We start from the raw sequence: 19,886 nt of genomic DNA, 5'->3' as shown, positions 1-19,886 counted from the left end.
CTCGAGCACGCTTTTTCAACTTCGGTAAACGACGGGTAAATTGGGAACACAAACCATTATTAGGATCGTTGCTGGTCGTGCGGCCGCATCAAAAAAGCGCTGCAGCGCGGTGTCTTTCAACGAGGGAACTATGAACGAGATCGGCTTTCATTTCACGACACCACGGTAACAAAAACAGCAGTTCGCGCCATGTCTTGGCCTTGTCTTCTGTTGCCAGCACAGCCAAAGAAAACTTCGTATTCACGCCACGATTAACGCTAGCAGAGCTGTGTAATACAAAGTTTGAATACGAAGTTCGCTGACTTTCAATAAGAACTGGGATGTTTAACATAAAACGAAATATAATTGTAACGGGCCGACCTAATCATCTGATTTAACGAGATTAAGCCGTGGCTGTTCTCTCCTTTTTTTTTTTTTTTGGCATCATTTTTTATTGCTCGCAGTTGCTTACAGCTGTTTTTGTGGTTTCGTAATCCTCTATGGTTTCGTTTCAAAGGCATGTAAGGTGTGGTTGAAGTGCGGTCCGAGTCCTGAGCTACAGTTAACTAGAAGCCTGAGCCTAAGCTCAGTTATTTAGGCAAGGGTTTTGTGGTGCAGTTAGTATACACCATAGAGTAGGTATACACTACTCATTCAACACAGCCGGTTTTCTGCTCGGAAAGACGAATGGATTCAAACGATTCAAACGAGGATAGCGGCACTTGTCAGCTGCCGGCGTCTGCGGGTAAGAATGCCTCCCAGTACATTGTATATCTGATGGGCCAGTCCATAAAGAAAGCTGTTTACAATAGCACTTTGCAAGAACGGGTGCCGATCCATATACTGAAGCGTTAGCCGACGGCGCTTATGAGATGACAAATAGTTTGTAACGAAAGAAAGGTGTGAACTGAGTGTCATCTATCGTGCGTAACCACATGTAGTGCGTACTGAAGCGGGGATGATCGGCTGTGGTTGCTATGAAAAACGCTCATAGTTGTACTTAATGCAGCTGTATGTGTGGCGTCATGTAAAAGTTCCTGTTGGACGCGCATTCAGTGTCTGTTTCCGCTCATCTTTGCCTCATCTTCACAGGAAACGCGGCCACTTGCGCGAGCTGTGCAGCGCGCGATATTTGAACGGCATCCACTGCAGCGCGAATTAATACTTTTCATAGTTGCCATTCAACAGCCGAAACGTGCAATATAAGATCGGTAATCTTGCTGCGTGCGTGAATTGACACGTTCTAAATTTTCTTAATTTTTATCTGTGTTTGTTAGAGCTCTCGCAATAGTAATTAAAAAAAAATGTGTCGGTATTAACTTGTGAACTGAAACAGGATCAGTTCATTGTGCTTTTTTTTTTCTTTTCGTCTTGCTGAAACATTTACTTGCATCAGCACCACGCAAGCGTTGATTTTGACAAAATTTTGAGTTACGTTACACCAGCCTAATGAACTGAAATAGTGAAAACTACTAACATATATATACTGCATATTTCGTATGTGTGTGCTTGTATGTATGCGTGCGAATAGCGAAAACTACTAACATATATAGTGCATACTTCATAGGTGTGTACTGCGTGTACGTAAAGTGCGAATTTAAACCATGCAGCCTGTGCATATATGTCATGTTCATTTAACCATACGCACACTTGCGCGTTCTTCACAGTGAGCATTGGTAAAGTTAATTCGAAATATCCGCTAAAAGGAAAATAAGTAACGCTTTTCCGCAGAGTTCCTAAAGAAAACTGTAGTTGCTGGCTGAAACGAATGGACGAACGTACGCCGCCTCGAACAACTATTGAAGTTTGCACTTATGCCATGCAGGAGCAACGCCAGGATTATTCGCCTCGGGGCAGCTACGATGGGGAGCAGAGGGACATTCCTGATGGAACTACCTTATGGTACATTCGACTGGTCGTTTTAGAGCGCTCTGACTTTGTTTAAAAGTGTTAAATTCGACAGCTTTAAAGCTCTCCAACAAGAATAAACAGGCATGCAAGTCGTGTTTCTCCTTCCTGATTATATTTTGACCCGATAATGTTAGTAGCAATGGTTAGTTGCTATTTTACGTAATTTTTTCAGCGTCTGCGGAGCGCTCGAAAACGACCAATCGAATGTACTACCATTAGGTTCAGCTTTTTGGCGCGTAAGGGAAAGGGGGGGGGGGGGGTGGACGCCTTTGGCAACGCGTTCCTTGTGGGCAACAGCTGCCGAGAAAACGTATTTCTGCGCTAAAGCTATGCGCACGCTAGTTTCTGAGTAGCATCACCCAGCCAGTGGTGGTCCAACTGTGCCATTTTGCTGCGCCAAAGTTCAGCTCTTGTGGCTTTTCACACAGCCGTGTTTCGCCTAAAATGTTTTAGGTGATCTTGCCCGAAAAACCTCGAGAGCTTTTTGAAAATGCGACGGATCGCGTATACCCTCTCCCTCTTTCAACAATGCGTTTTTTCTCATCAACCAAAAGTTTATCAGTGCCGCCGCGTCTTCCTGTGGCCTCCACTATCGACGGTCGTGGTTTCACTTTCGAACGCCATCGCTTTTGAACTCGCGCTAATGCAAGGTAAACGACCCGAAAATTTTCTACGCATCGTGGGGTACCGTAGAACGGTCTTGTGGCCATCGTTTTACGCGCGCTGTAAGCTAGCTGTGTCTTCACGCAAATCATATTTCGGATCTGTGGCAGTTTCTCAGCACAAAAAGAAAAAAGAAAAAGAAAAGCGTAATGTGACTCCAACGCAAGACAGTGGCACTCGCACTGACCGCATTGGTAAATTTGTGATTAACTGTGAGACCATCTTCCTTTTCTTCTCAGTCGATGTATTGATATTGCCCCCCCCCCCCTATTTTTGACTTACGTGTGATCTAACAGTACTCGGCGCGGCCGCAGTGTCTCCTCAGATTACATAAAACAATGGCTACGAGTCTTGAGCCCCGATGCCGCGTGAGTCTCGCTGCTCACTGTCTATGGGATGCCGGATGCCGCATGCGATGCAATTCGATCATTCGATCTAAAATGTAACGCAAGTTGTCTAAGTCACTGCGTTGTGTAATATAATTGCGGTTAAAGGGTTTCCGAGCACACGCGGATGGTTAAAATGTCCGTCGCGGAACCCGCAGTCTATCTCAAGTATATGCTTCCCAGGCACTTGCTCCTGTGCGCGCTGCACACGTTGTACGAATATTTGTACACCTAATAATAGTTAGTAATTATGAAATATGGTGGAGCATTATAGGCATACAAAGTTAAGCGGTCAACAGGATATTGTGGATGTAATTTCTAGTCCGCAGCAATTTTCAAATGTTGAGGGGGATTTTCTCGTTAGGCCTTCGGAATGACGTTTTGACACCTGTCGCATGCAGAAACCATACATGCATGTATGGTTCTGCATGCCTTTGTCACTATAATGCCTCACTGAAATACACTTTCTGTATATCGCGGCGAAGTTAGCGTGCCATGGCATTACTCCGCGTGGGGCAATGCTGTTCTCCGACGGGTGGCCTTCTCCCTTTGTGTAAATTAGAACAGCATTTGCTGTTACGCGTAGTGATGATAGTCACACACCTACTGTTACACTAATTTACGAAAAACCTTTTTTTTAAATTTTTTTGCTGCTCCAAAATAATATTATTCCTGTTCCAAAACTGCGTCAAAGCACAATTACTGCTGCCCCAAATCTGCTCCTAAACAGTTTTTTCCCTGTGCTATGGTGGCTACCTGCGCCAAAAGTTGCTCCATATCCTAAATTGGCTGGACCACCACTGATCACCGAAAAAAAAAAAAGAGCAGTTATGATTGCATGCTCTGCCTGTTTGACCGTGACCTGCCTAAAAACTTTTTTTGTTTCGTTTAATTTATTTCTTCTGAACCTCTCTTTTTTGCTTTTACGGATAGTTTGCACTGACCACCGCGTGGCTGCCGGCTTAGTGTATTAGCTGTTCAAGAAGAGTGCGTGAGCAAGAAACGTGTTAGCACGACGATGGTAATTGCACGGGTGTTCATGGTCATTATTAATATAATGCGACTACTAATATTAATTAGAACTAACAGACAAGAAAGCCAAGGAAAGTATAGGCGAGGTTCCCGCTACACATCTGTGAGGCTGCATATATACTTTCCTTGGCTTTCTTGCAATTCTAATTAATGTTGTGTCTGGCAAAGAAAAACGAGCCTCTAAAATTGCCACTTCTGCTAATATTAATTCTAACATATGGAAAACATGGAGAATAATAAAGAAACTACAGAAAAAGTTGAGGGCCACGTGACGTATACCCAATGTAACGAAAAATGGTTTCCGTAACATTGAGAGATCGGAGGACGGCAGAATGGGTGAGGAAACAGAGGTAGCGGGTATTCTAGTTGAAATCAAGCGAAAGGAGTGGACCTGGGCCTGCCACGTAATGCGTAGGGCAGTCAATCGAGGGTAATTAATTAAGTTAGCAACTGAATGGTTAGCAAGGGATGGGAAGCGCAGTCGAGGAAGGCAGCGAGTTAGATGGTGTTAGATACGGACGGCGCACCATTTGAGTATTCGGCTTTTGAACGCCTAAGTGCGGCATTCCCTCAGAAGCATGGGAGTATGACTCATCCTCTGAGCGATGCCTTCGCGCTGGAGCCGAGGTGGTTCATGTTCCACGTTCATCGGTCGCCGTGGTGCAATATGATGCAAGCTTGCATTGCCATCTCCAGATGCGCCCCCCGGCAACACGGCCCTGGGTCTCCCATTGGCCGAAGGTGACGCCACCTGTTTGGGACTGCCAATTGGACAAACATGACATCACTCGCCCCAGCTCGTGATTCGCTGGAAGTGACGTGATTTAAGGCCTCTGCGGTCATCTCACCATATTCTAGCTCTTACGTACTTTACCTAATGTAAGCAGAGTACCTAAATAGGCTGAAAATTATGATGATGATGATGATAAATAAACTTAATCCTGCAAACAGTAACCCGGAATAGTTGAATTAATGGATGGATTAATGGCCGCTGGCCGTACGCTGCATGGCACTGCGCACATATGCTTCAAGGGAAGGCGGCATGCAGGACATATCCCTAAAGTCCGTTACATAACCCGGCACCCCCCCCCCCCTCTCCTGGATCCGCGCATGTCTGTAATGCACATTTTTAAAACTTTTGTCTTTATTTACAGTTGTGTAGGTACCAATGAAGATGACCAAGAAGTTCAGATCTAAGAAAAACGAAATTGCTTGCGTACGTGTTCGTGTACCTTTACTGACCCTTGCTTGGCCGACGCCTTTCTTTTCTTTGGAGCTCTAACCCGTGCAGTCCTCTTCTTCCTCTTTTCCAAGGCATTCGCCCTCGCAGGCTTTTTCGCCACGTGTTTCGACTTGCCTTCGTCATCAGCTCTTCTCTTTGTTTCACCGGCAACCCGCTTCACCTGCGATGACACAAGGTGAGGGCGTTATATCCACGGATTCCCCACGGATGAGTTTTCGCAAGCCCTGCGCAACAGTCACAACTTAGCGTTAGGACTTTATCGGACTGTAATTCGGGATCACTGCGTCCCCAGGTGTAAATGGTCAACTGACAATGAACTGGTCGCAACTGGTCCCAGCCATAGGCGTGCGCACAGGGGGGCGCCCCCCCCCCTAATAACCTAAGAAGGGGGGCGCAAAATGTGCCCCATACATTGACTTAACTTGCGGGCGCTGCGATGAACCTTTGCCCCCCCCCCCCCTGACGGGCAACCCTGCGCACGCGTGTGGTCCCAGCCTAGACCCAACTGGTTCCACCTGGTTCCCAAATGGTCCCAGTTGATTACTTGATGGCCAACCGGGACGAGCAGCATACCGTCTAGTCCCGGTTGGGGGTCAGCTGAGACTGCATGAATCGAATTACTGCCGTCACGCACAGTTTTCAAAACATGTTACGGAACCCTCTGGCGCTTGTCGTCATGCATGGTGCGTGCAGGCGGTACGAGGAGGTGGGGTGAGTTGAAATGCACTTTATTTGCTTCTGGAGAACCCCGATCAGCCCGCCGCAGTTGCTGGCCTCGCCCACGCCGGTACTGGAGGACCGTGGCCCTCCGCCCGTTCGCAGACCTGCTGGACTGCCGAGAGCTGAACTTGGCGCTACGTAGTGCCGGGCACTGCCAGAGCATGTGATGGAATTACGAACAGGCTGCTGCGTAATCTCGATGATAAGTCCATCGCTAAGCTAACCGAGGAGGTATGAGGAGGTGCCGTTTCTATAGATACGCGTCATAAAATGGAAGAACTGAATAACAGCGCAAGGACGGGACAAACAGGCTGAGCAAATGAAGCGATGCAGGAAATTGCATATCTTGAACAGATTCACCGGCGATCGTGAGCTTTGACTTGGTTCGTGGGAATTTCATTGTGACAATCTTCCCGTCTACCTTGTGTAATCACAATTTTTGTAAAAGAAACTATATATTTCTGCGTGTGGAATAATAAACTGTAGTTGGTAGTCAGCGCTTCGTTTGTCTCAGTCGGTTCCGTCCTTGCGCATGTTACCCAGTTCTAGTATGCTTCGAGTCGATCGCTTTAATCCTGGCATATTTAAGACATAATTATAGCGGCGCATGGAAGGCGAAGCTGCAGAGAGAAACTTCGAGCAACCTTACGTGTGTTCACTTCAATTTCTTTTTTTTTTAAACGAACGTTACTATCTTGAAACTGCGAAAATGAACCTGCAATATGGGTCGAAACGCATAGTATTTGTTCCCATAGTATTTTTTATCACTTAATTAGTATATGCGCCCTAGTGTATAATGCCGATAGTATGAATATATTCCTCAGGAATGAACCAGGCTTTTGTTTCGTCTAACAAGAGTAAAAAAAAATGCGGCATTTAGCGGCATTGCACTGCAAAAAATAATTTGTATATATATATATATATATATATATATATATATATATATATATATATATATATATATATATATATATATATATATATATATATATATATATATAATCGCTGAGCAGCCGTTAATAACTATATGGAATAGGTGCACGTGATACCTTTTTCTCCAATGAGCATCCCTGCAGGTGAACCCCATGACACACTTCAGGGCAGTTTAACCATCGTAACAACGGGTTGGTCAGTTTGCGCAGCATCACTTGCATATTCATAATAGGTTCCACGCATCCGCGACACAGCAGCTGCTAATGCAAGAACATTTGCTTTGCGAGCACGACTGATAAGATCAGTGGTAGAACCCAAAAACTGGCTTGATCTCACTGCAAGTCTTGCGCAGTCGGGCTGGTGCGAACTACAGCAGTTTGTGCAAAAGGCGCTAGACCCCAGTCTCAGCACCGCCCCTGCTGTTCGCGCCTTTTTCTGCTTTCTCTCTCCACCTGATCTGTCGATTAGACAGATTAGACGCACGGCGTAATCGCTTTTGTGAGGATGAAAGTAACTCTTGGCTGCAGAGTTTGTTGGCCGGGAGCGTCGAGTGCTTATTGTGTGTCACAAAGGCGTCGGTTTATCTTCAACGTGCACGTCGCCCGGCCGATCTCAACAGGAACGCGGTGACAAAAAAGCAAAAAAGACATTCTGGCAGCCCGTTAACCTGTTGGATTGATTGATTGATTTGATTGATTGATTGATTGATTGATTGATTGATTGATTGATTGATTGATTGATTGATTGATTGATTGATTGATTGATTGGAAGAACACGGAGCAAGTATGGCCTCCGCGCTTTTCTTTAACGTGTGCCTAAATTGAGTACGTTTAGTGCGCTCCCACAACGCTGATGGTTTTCCCATTTCTTCCGGTGAAATCAGTGCGTTGAGATGCTTGATTGGCCTACATATATCTGTCTGTCTGTACTTAGACCTCTCACACAATACAACACGTATGCAATGTCCAAAATAAAGACACATAACGATCATCATAATTAAGACTCATATTGCACCACCAAAGCAAGAGCGCGGCAAAAGCGTAACGAACTCTCTGCGTAAGCGCTGCGACGAATGCGGACATAGGCGTGCCACGTGCGCAGGGTTCCGCGTTAGGATGTGTGTGTGTGTGTGTGTGGGCGGGGGGGGGGCAAAGTCTCTTCCCCTGGCTGAGTTCGTATGAAAACAAGCTTCGCGATGGAGGCCAAAATAAAGATGCAGCGATGGCGTGCTTTCTACAGCGCCCTACCTTTGTGTATTTCCGGGGGTAAAAATGGGAAGTATCAGGTCTTGGAATGCAACAGCAGTGGTGCTCAGCCGACATTATCGTCAAAAACCGGCAAGGCTGTAATCTTGCGCCTTAAAGGGACACTAAAGAGCATGGCATGACAAGAACTTTATTGGAGTCCCGAGGAACTCGAATCTGGGGAGCCGGAGGCCCCCAGATCAAGTTGGTGGCTCCGCCCACGATCAAAACGATTTTTCTCGTATTAGTAAACTACTCTTGCACGATACCAAAAACACCACACTTGCGGCGAGAAGACGCTTAGTAAGCGGGAAAACGCGCAAAAAGAAAATGTGGGTGGCGACGCCACCTTGAAGTTTCCGCACCACTCGCAGTGACGTGACATATTTTGACGGCGCCTACTATAGGGCCTACGTACAGTAAAACCTCGGCGATACGAATTTTTCTGTAGTCCCGGCCAAGGCCCATTAGCCTGCAATGTATTGGTGTACGGTTGTTGCGAACCGATTTGCACCACGCGACGTTTTATACGAACGTACGCTCGCACACGTGCGAAAAGGCAACGTTTATATAAAGGTGCTGCCAGCGCGGTCGCAGAAGACACGGCAGTCGCGCGCGGGCGCGGGCATGCGCGGGCATGCGCGCTGCGCGACCATCAACGGTGCGTCGTTGCCTCCGAGATAATGCGCGCGGACCTTGGAGGTCTTTATGCGCTTTCGCGTTGACATTACAAATGACGTTGACGTCGCGCTTGTTTTTTTCCGACACGTTGACGCGTGCTCCTGTGCTCGAGACAGCAGCGTCTTTGTACAGTGTTAACACGTGCCTGCCACGTCGATTGTATGAAACAAGACTGAAACTTGTGCTGCGGGTCCGTCATGAAGTCCCATGAAAGGTGGATGAAGACCCCAAGAGACGAAGCGGACGGTCTTGGCGAGCAGCTTGGCCTCTATCGCCTGCAAAGCGCTTCTTAAGTCACTTTCGCAGCAGTACTTTGGTATCATGCAGAAAAGCGTAGTAAGATTAGGAAGGGGCTACTAGCGGTTACGGTTCACAACACATCGGGTTCATTAATTACACACGCGCGCATGCGTCATACATTTACGAGTACAACTATGATCGTTGACGTCTAAAAACTTTACTGGCAATCATTCAGAGTTGTTCATGACGTCGCCGTGGCCCTGAGAAACACTAAATCAAAACGTATGCCAACTTTATTTTGTCGCATACTAATTTTCCATGTTTTCTGGTGATACGAATTTCGGATGATACGAATATTTTTGGTAACCCCACGATATTCGTATCACCGAGGTTTTACTGTAGTTCCTAATCGGTAAAAATCAAGTACATTGTCATCTGAGGGGGCCATAGACTTAACATACCAAGTTTCAGGAAATTTCGTTGGGCCAATGGCGCGAAAATACGATAAGTACACTTTGAAATCCGTAACGTCACGCGCGGAGATTTCGGCGCGAAATTTAAAAATGAAACTTTGAACTTCGTTTTCTCCTTTAATAAACCTATGACGGCTAGACTAACTACATTAGAGTTCTCGGAGTACAATTTATTAATCTAAACTGATTCATTGTTTCTCTTTAGTGTCCCTTTAAAGGGACACTAAAGTGAAACAATGAATGCAGCGTGTCAACGCATTTTTCGCTGAGAACAATCTTGTGTAACATTTGGCGCACCCATGAAGAGAGATTTTCCGCGCTATTTTGACGTGCAAAATAGGAGCAAGCTGTGTCTATTTGACTTGCAAGTAGCTTACGACTAACCGGTTACGTTTTTCAACGCGGATATTTCATTGTTTGATGGCTAAGCATTGCCTTTTTTTATTAGTGGACCCGGACTGGGGTTCGTTTATTTTAATAAAGTTGTTCTCTCTCTCTGTCTGTCATTGTTTGAAATTCCGTAATCTATACTGTGCAACCACGATGACTTGTTTTATTGTGTTTGTTTGTATGTTATTATATATCTAGAATAATAATGTACGCATCTCTCAAGGACCTGAAGCGTTCTGCGGACATTTCTTATTTATTGTTTGGGTTTTACGTCCCAAAACCACGGTATGATTATGAGGAACGCCATAGTCTAGGGCTCCGGAAATTTCGACCAACTGGGGTTCTTTAACGTGCACCTATATATATATATATATATATATATATATATATATATATATATATATATATATATATATATATATATATATATATATATATACGTACACGGGCCACTATAGCATTTCGCCTCAATCGAAAGGCGGCCGCCGCGGCCGGGATATGTCATAATAGCTGAGCTCACCGGTTAAATCGTTTACAGGTGTTTGCCTATAAACGATTTCAGCATGTATCACATGATATGTCCACGTTTAAAACTGCCGCTTGTGTATGATACGAACTTACCGAGTCTGAAACAGCGGGAGCACCTCATGCGATGCGCACCGGCGTCGGACAAGCGCCGAGAATATATGCGAAAGGCACGGTTCCCCCCCACTCGAGCTTACCGACGGAAGCGCTAATCGCGGCGCCATTATCGGGTTCGCTGGGAAACAATGGGAACGTGGAGGGGCAACTTACAGTGCATATCTCGCTCAAATAACGTCCACCGATATAAGCGCTCTTCTAGCTGCATGGGCGACACGCCCGCCCTATAGCTATAGCTGTATACTCGCGATATCGCTTTCTCCCGCTTGTTCATTTGATCGGGCTCGGTGTGGCTGTCGTGTAGACGTCATGTGCGCAACGTATCCCGCTTATAGTCGTCATAGCTAGTAATCTGACGAATCCACAGTGCGACAAAACGCTGCGAGCAGCGCTCCGCGCAGACGATCAAATATGGCGTCGAGTCGAAAACGTTTCACCGATGGGATGCCGATGTCCCATGGGGATGTCAGCTGTGGTACGTGCGTACTTGATGTATGCTTTGTTTTATGATTGTCGTGTTATTGTGGCTGGATCCGCACCTAGCGACTTCGCCAAGTACGCTTCGATTGCATCCATTTAAATGCTGCGCGTGTTTTAGTTCGAGTGAATTGTTTTGGTGGCGAACACGTCGTCAGTTGTTACTGCTTTTGTCAGTTCATGCAGGCGAGGTGCCCTAAATTTTATCCGTGTCAACGCTCCACAATTGTAAATTGGAAACAACTGCATGTCGCCACATATGCGAGGGGCAGTCAAAAAGTGTCCGGCAGGGTGGTTGAGCGTGCTAATGTTACGATCACCTTCGAAGTACGACCCTTGCACGCACACACGCTTGCTCCGTGGCTGTCATTGTTGGAAGCAGCGGTAGGAGGCTTATTATTTCGGAATCTGTCGGAGCTTGACAGTCGCATTCGCTTTGATGTCCTTCACCGTTGCAAAACTTCCCCTGAGGCCCATTTTTCAGAGTAGGGGAAATGTCACTTGGAGGAGAGTGCGCGGCCGGTCGTTGAGGGACGATCGGAATGTTATTTTCGGCGAGGAATCGCTGCACGACAGGCGATGTGTGGCTATAGGCGCGTTACGAGCGAATGCTACTGCTGAGCTCCGAGATATTTCTAACGAATTAGGCCTTTTATACCGCTGCTTCCAACAGGAGCAGACGGAGCAAGCGTGTGCGCGCGCGAGGGTCCTACTTCGAAGTTGATTAGCATTCAGGTCGTAACATCAGCACGCTCAACCAACATTGTGGAAATATTTTGACTGCCCCATGTGTTGGGTTAGATTACCGATGGAGCCACCGCGGTGGCCAAAGAAGTAAGCGATCAGTTGGAGGCGTTCCGAAACTATGTAACGTGCGTTGCGGAGAGTGGCTGTTGCAGCTGCTGGCACAAATTTCCTCACAGATACGGTATACAGGGTGTTTCAGCTAAAAAGCACCAAGTAATAAAAAAATAAAGGTAGGCAATATGCATCTCAAATTGGTTCATCAGTATTGTTCTGAGCCATATAGAGCACGTCAGGATATTTTTTTTTCCAATCCGGTACGCTCGGTAATTAACAAAGATTGCTTAATAACTTTTTAAATAGTAAGTCTAGCGAAAAATCTTCAATACAAAAGTTGTAGCGCTTGTTGAGAAACGTCGGATTATTTAATGTATGCTAAGATAACTTGCCCTGCTTAATTCTTCCCAGCCTTTCTTTGAAGCGCGCGCACTTTAAAAAATACCACGTGATATGCCGCCTAACGCGCAGCGCTTTTAGTGCCCTCAAATGTGAGTTGAACGAATTATCAAGAGCTGCTCCGCGCACAGAGGTCGATTGAACGGGCTGTCGCTGACTGTGGCATGGACGTTAGCGAAAAAAGGGGCGTACCGTTTTAAGAGAAAACTTTCCTAAATGAAAAAGCGGCCGCCACGTGCAAATGCCTTAGACGAGGCCGCAGGCAGCGTATGGTACAGTGGCGTATCCAGGAGATTTTCCCTCGGTTATTATTTTTTTTTATTTTTATATATATATATATATATATATTTTTTTTTGCTATGGCATACAGAGCCCAAAATGACACTTGACCACATCTGCTTGCCCGGCCCCCACTTCAGATCAAGGAGGCGCCCCCCCCCCCCCCCCCAAAAAAAAATTTCTGCCTATGCCCCTGGTATGGTACAGCGTAGGCATTTTTTGTTTCTTTTCCTTTCACACCAATGAAAAAACACATTGGAAGCGGTAAGGGTGACAGCGTGATGAAGGAGCGAGATAAAAGATTCACTCACACGTGGTGGCGGCCGCTTTCTCGTCGAAGATTTTCTTTTTCTTTTTTTTTTTTTTGAGACAGTACGTTCCTGCCATCACTTAACGTCTATCGCAGTAACCGATAGCCTGTTCAATCGACCTCCATGCGGAGCAGTCTTTGATAATTCGTTCAACTTACATTTGAGGGCACTAAAAGCACCGTGCGTTAGGCGGCAGTCACATAGTATTTCTTTAAATTCGCGCGTTTTGAAGAAAGGCTGGAAAAAAATTAAGCAGGGGAATTGTCTTAGCATAGATTAAAAATTCCGATGTTTTTGAACAAGCGCTACAACTTCAGTACTGAAGATTTTTCGCTAGAGTTACTATTTAAAAAGTTAATTAAGCAATATTTGTTAATTACCAAGCTTGGTGGACTGGAAAAAATATCCTGATGTGCTCTATAAGACTCAGAACAACACTGCATCAATTCGAGATGCGTAGCACCCATGTTTTTTTTTTAATACTTGGTGCTTTTTAGCTGAAATACCCTGAAAGGGATAACCTGTGGGCACATTTAATTCGGACATAAAAGACAGACAGAATGAATTTTTGGCCATTGTTTTTTTACGATCGTGAGGTAGCGCACCCAAGATTTCTTCTGGGGGTAGCGGGGGAAAGGAGGGGTGGTAGTAGATATCTCACATAATATGCTGTTTCCTTGCGTCAGCTGAAGGACTCCAACACAAAGTGCCAAATAGCAACATCAAGAATGATGATGATGTTGGTTTCTTCAGCGTTTTACGGAAAGGTCTTGAAGAGGCCGTTCTGCAAAGCAGTGCATGTAGAAAATAAACGTCACGTTGAATAAACAGACGCGTAACATGTTTCCAACGAAGTTCGGCACATATGCTTACTTTCCTTGATCGTAATATTTTGATCGGTTTAACGGCTTGTGCAATGGACAGAGAAAGTAGTGCTTCCTTGTTTTGCCTGCTTTCTTCACAGTTTAACAAAGGGCGATTGGTAAACCAACCTTACGATCTCACGGTGCACGGGAAAGACACAAAATCTTCGTTCTTGATATACTGCGCACTTGATTTCATTGCCCGTGATCATTCACAAGATCAATCAAATGTTTTGCTTCCTGATGTAAATTGTGATATATTGTGTGGCGATCGACAGCACCTCCCTTTGGAGCCTCATCCCCGGCAAGTGCGTCGTTCTGGCCCAGAGCAGCTCAATGGCTGGGAACCGCCATGAAGCGGCAGCATGGAGCCCATGGCCGTGGCGCTGCCGGCATTTGTTTCCTCCACTGACCATGCTTTCTGTGCTTAAAGTTTCCAAGTTTTCAAGTGTTTCAAGTGTCCTCCAAGTTTTATTAAAGACATGCGCTAGGTTTCTCTCCAAAATGCGCCATCACGTACGTGAGCATTTTATTTGCAGATGGCAGTGTGGGCAAGATAGTGTTCACGGATGACATTGACGTCCTGGACATAGTGGACTTCCCCTGCCTAGTGGACGATGACACGATAGAGTTCCTGCGCAGTCACGGCCGCATCTTGTTCCTGTCACGCGGACCTCCCGGGTCGGGCAAAGGGACAGTGGCCACACGGCTCCACGAGCTTTACCCGGGCAGCCGCATATACTGGTCCGACAAGATGTTCCTGACGCCCTTGGCTCCACCCAGGACCAAGGAGACTCTGAAGCAGTCGCATGATCTGTGCATGCAAAAGTACCATGCTTGCCTCTCTCTCTCTCTCTCTCTCTCTCTCTCTCTCTCTCTATATATATATATATATATATATATATATATATATATATATATATATATATATATATATATATAGACACACACACACACACTGTTAAAACTCAATTTAATGTAACTGAGGGGAGCCACAAACTATTTCGTTAAATTGGGAACTTTGTCCAATCGAAAGAGGCATTTTGCGGTCACTTAATTCGGTACATTTGATTACATAGTGTAGCGGCATCCGGAAAGCTACCGTGGCATCATATTTGAGTAGCATAAATAAGCCAAAAATGAAATGGCAGCCTTCAGAAGCGACCGACACCTCTAGGGTGTATGGAGCAACAACTAGTGTCGTTGAGGGCAAGCCTTTTTCGTTTCTTGTGGGGCTCCATGTCTGACATGCGTCCGAGTGGCGCAGTTGCTCGCACAAGCCACGTCCATGAGATAGCAAGGCTCGACTGAATGTAGACTTAACAAGCCGAGCTTCACAAAGACAATGTGCACTCAAAATAAGTTCGTGAAAGAATGGTAAAAGCACGAAGGTATATATGCAGAAGAGGGGCAGCGGGAATAATAAGCCGCAGCGCACACCATCTGAGGCATGCGACACGAAACGTTTTTACCACTGGCACTAAAGTCCCTAGATTTTTCCCTTTTTGCCTAAGTACCGACAACTGCCTCCTCTCCCAGCCCTATCTCAACCCGGGTGCAGCAGGCGTCTGCCACTATGTTCTTCCTAACTTGCAAGATTGACAAAGCCACGTATGTCTGTGCACATTAGCCATGCACCTTTCAGAGGACAAACACGACGCGCCTTTCTCCTACTGCTTATCCCCCGTCATCAGTGAGTGGGGGATGCATTTGACTAGGTGCGGGAACAATGTTAGGAAGAACATGGCTACCGAAAACGAGCGTTAGCCAATGAGAGTTGTTCGTGACGTTTCAATGGTTGTCGGTACTTAGCAAGGAAGAGAAAAATAATCTAGGGACTTTAGGTGGCACCATCTGGTAAATGCAACCCAAAATTATTTGTTTTTGTGCCGCGCAGTTTATATTCGATGAATTGTGCTCCGTGATGTTGCCGTTGGCTTGCAATTGATAACTTTTGGGGCGTTCTCTACAAAACAGACCAAAAATGATCAATTTTCCCTCTCATTTTTCAAAAAAGGTTCGTTAAATCAGGACAGATCACGAAATTTGTTTCGTCATTTCGGGTTAGTCAAAGCATTGGACCCTATGGCCTCTGAAGGGGAATCGGGGTATCTTCGTTAAATAGGGCTTTTGTTAAATCGGGTTTCGTTAAATCGAGTTTTAACTGTATGTGTAGTATATATAATAAGTGCAGATGCACATAAAAATTAAAACAAAGACAATACACTTATTTAACGTTTACCGAAATTTATTTTTTTGTTTTTGTACATGTGCCTGCACCTCCTACTACTTATTATTCACCAGATCCAAGGAAACTAAACTTATGCACATTAATCACTTTAAAGGAGCCCTTTAAAAGCCCCAATTTTTTTATTTGCGGGTTGTATACACTGATTAAGTGCCGCAACATTGGCAGCAGTCAATAGGGGCACACAGTGTGCACCTACATAAGCTGAAATATTCGAAATACAAAAAAACCCTGCCCTCAACTCAAATTTAATGGGGTTACATGTCCCGATTTCCCTCTGCACGTTGCAGGATTACCGAGTATATGCAGCAGAATGCACCAGTCATCATCAACAGAAACACCAACATGGGTGTGTGGGAGACATCCCCGTACCTGCGTATAGCCGCCATGTATGGCTATACTGTAATCATCCTCAACATCGACAAGAACCTTATATTGAAGCCCGAGGTAAGCACCAGAATTGCAGTTCTAGCTTAATTTGTTCAAAATGCAAAGCGTTTATACCTATGTTATATCTATTGTTTAGTCAGTGGCTGGTCCCCCTTGTGCAAAAGACCTGGACTGGACAGATTTTTTCGCTTGAAGTGGCCCTAAATAGGTGACATAAAGGGGTAACAGTGATGACATGCCCGCAGGTTCTCGCGGTAACCAACAGCAAGGGGCTGGACCAAAGTTACATGAAAAATAGACTGAAGCAGTGGGAAAACATTTATCCATACGCAATGGGATGGTCGCCAAGGCCTCGGGATGCTGCGTTCCTGCTGTGCCGTTACAGGGAGCTATCTGCTGGGCTTGCCAACAATGGTAAGCAATTCAATTTTACCAGTGCACCAGGGCCACAACGATAAACATATAAAAGACCATTTCCAACAATATTACCAGAAACAAGCTGGCTTTTCTTCTTTTTTTTTTTTGCGACGCCTAATTTTTGCAAGACATTACAGAGATTTGGGAATGACCGACAGGCGGGTTACTTTAAGAGACATGGTATCGTTGATGAAAGGTCATGATGGTGCAAATGAACAGTTTGGCTGACCAGCAGACTGGTACTCGAAAAATCGGCCTGAGCACAAATTGAGTCATTTTCGGTGCAGTGAAATTTGTTCATAGCGTGTGCAGCATACACTCATTGGCTAAACACGAGGGCTAAATAAAGTGAAACTAAATCGGAGATGTAGCCAACAGGGATGCCGACGATCACGCAGACTTGCCATTGCCGTTATTTTCACCGGTGATGGTGTTAGCGTGTGCAGCTGAGTGTGTGTCGCAGGGTGTTTCACCACAGTAAAGAAACAAGAAAAAGGGAGCCCACATCACTTCACCCTTTTTACTTTACGGCAATGGCAATTAGGGATGCATACTGCAAGTGAGAATTCGCTGTCATCGGCATTGGTGCAGTGTCCGCACATTGTCCAAGTGCGATAAGATCCTATTGCGCACTTTTCATGGTATACTCACTATCCGAAGAAGGGGGAGGAGGAAGGAAGGAGAGAGAGAGAGAAGAAAGTAGGGGGTAGGCGAGCATTAGCACAGTAGATGGGGATTGACAGTGAAGTTCGCACCTCTTCTACTTGACGTTGAATGGTCAGGCCATTGCTCCGAGCAGCAACATTATAAAAAAAGGCACATGCACCCAATCTTGCAATAATTTGTGGCAGTCCCAGAGGTTGAGAGAGCCAATATGGCTGGCCACTTGTGTGCACTGCCTCTGCAAACATCCCTAGGTCTCCACGTGCCTCGTGTTGCAACCCAGATTATCTCAAAGAAGTGAGAGGCTGCGCAATGTACAGTCACAGTCAAAATTTTAGAGACCATGGGAGCGCGTGGCAAACAGCACCACAGCGCCTTCTGACGGCAGCTTGCGAAGCTCGAGAGCACGCACTGTGCATGCATGTCCTTTTTTGCCATCCAGCCTGCTCGTTCGCTCGCTTCAAGTGCGCGCACATCCGAACGCCAGAGCAATCGCCAGAACTGCTGCGGTGCTGCCACAGCAGTCGCTGCAGAAGCACCGAGCGATTTGCCTGATTGAAAAGTTTTGTATTTGACGAAAACTTCGTCCTGGTCCGGAGTTGAGGACAAATTTTGCGCGTTTTTGTTTTTCTTGAAACCCATGTGCATTTTTTTGTAGCTTTGTGCTATAAACCAGCAGAGTCAGTTTCTTCTTTCATTGCGCATATGAATAGGTGCAAAATACTTTCACTGTGTACCACAAGAAGTTGCAGCATGCATGAGTGCCGCGAATGAATGCTGCTAGATGCGTCAGTTTGAGAAAAACTGACGCAGAGCGTGTTTTGCGCATCGCGGAGTGTCTGGGAAGAAGGCGTAGAGTGGGGTGCGCACCGAACACTGCCAGTCCAAGTTCCATATTTTTATCACAATATCATCACTTGGTGCTTCCATGGTGGCTGAAGAAGTGGCACCTTGCATTTTCTCCGGCATTCCGGTACACTCTCACTTGAAGCGAGCGAATGAGCAGACTGGCTGGTAAAAAAGGACACGCGTGCGCAGTGCACGCTCTCGAGCTTCGCAAGCTGCCATGAGAAGGCGTCACAGTGCTGTTTTCTATGCACTCCCATGGTCTCTGAAATTTTGACCGCTAATGTAGCAGTATCATGAAAGCCAGGGGTCGCACTTATCGAGGGCGACACGTTTGTGTTCCTGTGCTTGCAGATGCCATCCTCATTGATATAATCAGTGTGCGAATGTTTATTACGACATGCATGGCCAATAAACCTAATAACTTTTGTATAGCTGTTTAATGAATTGCTATTGCCATCAGCACTGCTTCACCTTTTGGGCGAAACTTTTTAAGCAAGAGGTGGTCTCTATGCTCTATAATTATAAAGATAACCCCACTTTGAATGATTCTGAGGGAGGTGTTCTGTATTGGAAGGCTCTGTGATGTGCTTAACACATAGCATTGCTGCAGCAATTGTACAGTGCCACTTTTGAAATTTTACAATCCCTTCAGGCAGTACTAAGGCGAGCACAGGTAAAAGCCTATGCTCTCACAAGACATTCATTAAATTACACTGACATTCTCAGTAGATTGCATTGCCTTTCCCTGAGGTTATTTAAAACCTTTGTGCTTCACCTTCGCAGTATTGGACCTGTGCCGACTTGAAGTTAGGAACTCATCATTTGTTCTCTAGCTTCAAAGCACTGGAACTTGCACACTGGAATTTTTTTTTCTGGACTTTAGCTCCAAATTTCTTGTATATTTTTGTGCGGGTTAATGATGTTGTTCAGGTAGTCAATCTGTTTCTTTTGTTATAGGTATTGTGCTCAAACCAATCCAGTGTGAGCAGTTTTTCCCCTTCTGCATCGCAAGATTATGCTGGTTTGGATGGGATGAGCGAGACAGGCATTACTGCCACAGCGAACCGGTATGTGCCGACCACTGTTTGGTGATCTTCAAAGCTCGAAAGGTTTGGGGTGGAGACAAGGAGGGAGGAGACCCTAAGATGGCTATTTGAAAGCTCATAATTTCAAGAAACTTAAAGGGGTCATGAACCACTTTTCCAAGTAATGATCTAATGGCCTCAGTATCGGAGTGTACTGCCTCCCGAATCGATTGCCGCAAAAATTTCTCGAATCCGTCAAGAATCAGCGGAGTTACAGGGGTTTGGCGCACGCTCCCAGCGCTTTCTCTCTTTTCTCGTGCCGGCGAGCGCACTGGAAGCTAGACAGGGAGGGATGGCATGGGGGAAAGAAGTTAGCCAGCGCGCGTCATGAAACGCGATCGCTCTCCCGCTGTGATTCGCTTGCGCGAGTGCGGCTACCGTGTACTGAGGAGTGCGGCGCCGGCAAGTGGCGGCACCCCGCGGCAAGAAGCGCATCTGATCCGAACGCCGCTCTCGATTTACGTCGGCTATCGGCCAATAAGCATGCTATGTCTCTTGCGACGTACAGCAGACAGACGCCCCGCCCACCGACGAGAGTGAGAACCGGCCTCTGTTTGAAAAGAGGGT

General features: G+C 45.9%; 2 protein-coding genes across 3 annotated transcripts in view; one reads left to right on the top strand and one right to left on the bottom strand.

The window, feature by feature from the left end:
- Positions 1-211, bottom strand: part of LOC119389994 (replication factor C subunit 1) — a 38,978-nt gene extending 38,767 nt beyond the window's left edge. Inside the window, exon 1 of the mRNA XM_037657492.2 lies at positions 55-211. Within this exon, the coding sequence (XP_037513420.1) occupies positions 55-57 (3 nt within the window). The 5' untranslated portion in view covers positions 58-211. The remainder of the gene's footprint in view (positions 1-54) is intronic.
- Positions 212-647: 436 nt separating this feature from the next.
- The window catches only part of LOC119389993 (uncharacterized), a 53,617-nt gene continuing 34,378 nt past the window's right edge, over positions 648-19,886 (top strand). For both annotated transcript variants that reach the window (XM_049414616.1, XM_049414615.1), the window contains exons 1-5: positions 648-724; positions 14,207-14,495; positions 16,206-16,362; positions 16,551-16,719; positions 19,192-19,301. In XM_049414616.1, coding sequence (XP_049270573.1) covers positions 667-724; positions 14,207-14,495; positions 16,206-16,362; positions 16,551-16,719; positions 19,192-19,301 — 783 coding nt within the window. In that variant the 5' untranslated portion in view covers positions 648-666. The remainder of the gene's footprint in view (positions 725-14,206; positions 14,496-16,205; positions 16,363-16,550; positions 16,720-19,191; positions 19,302-19,886) is intronic.

Source organism: Rhipicephalus sanguineus, chromosome 4, assembly GCF_013339695.2.
Source record: "Rhipicephalus sanguineus isolate Rsan-2018 chromosome 4, BIME_Rsan_1.4, whole genome shotgun sequence".
NCBI lineage: Eukaryota > Metazoa > Arthropoda > Arachnida > Ixodida > Ixodidae > Rhipicephalus > Rhipicephalus sanguineus.
The sequence above is the reverse complement of the archived record's forward strand: the minus strand, read 5'-3'. Positions and strand labels throughout refer to the sequence as shown.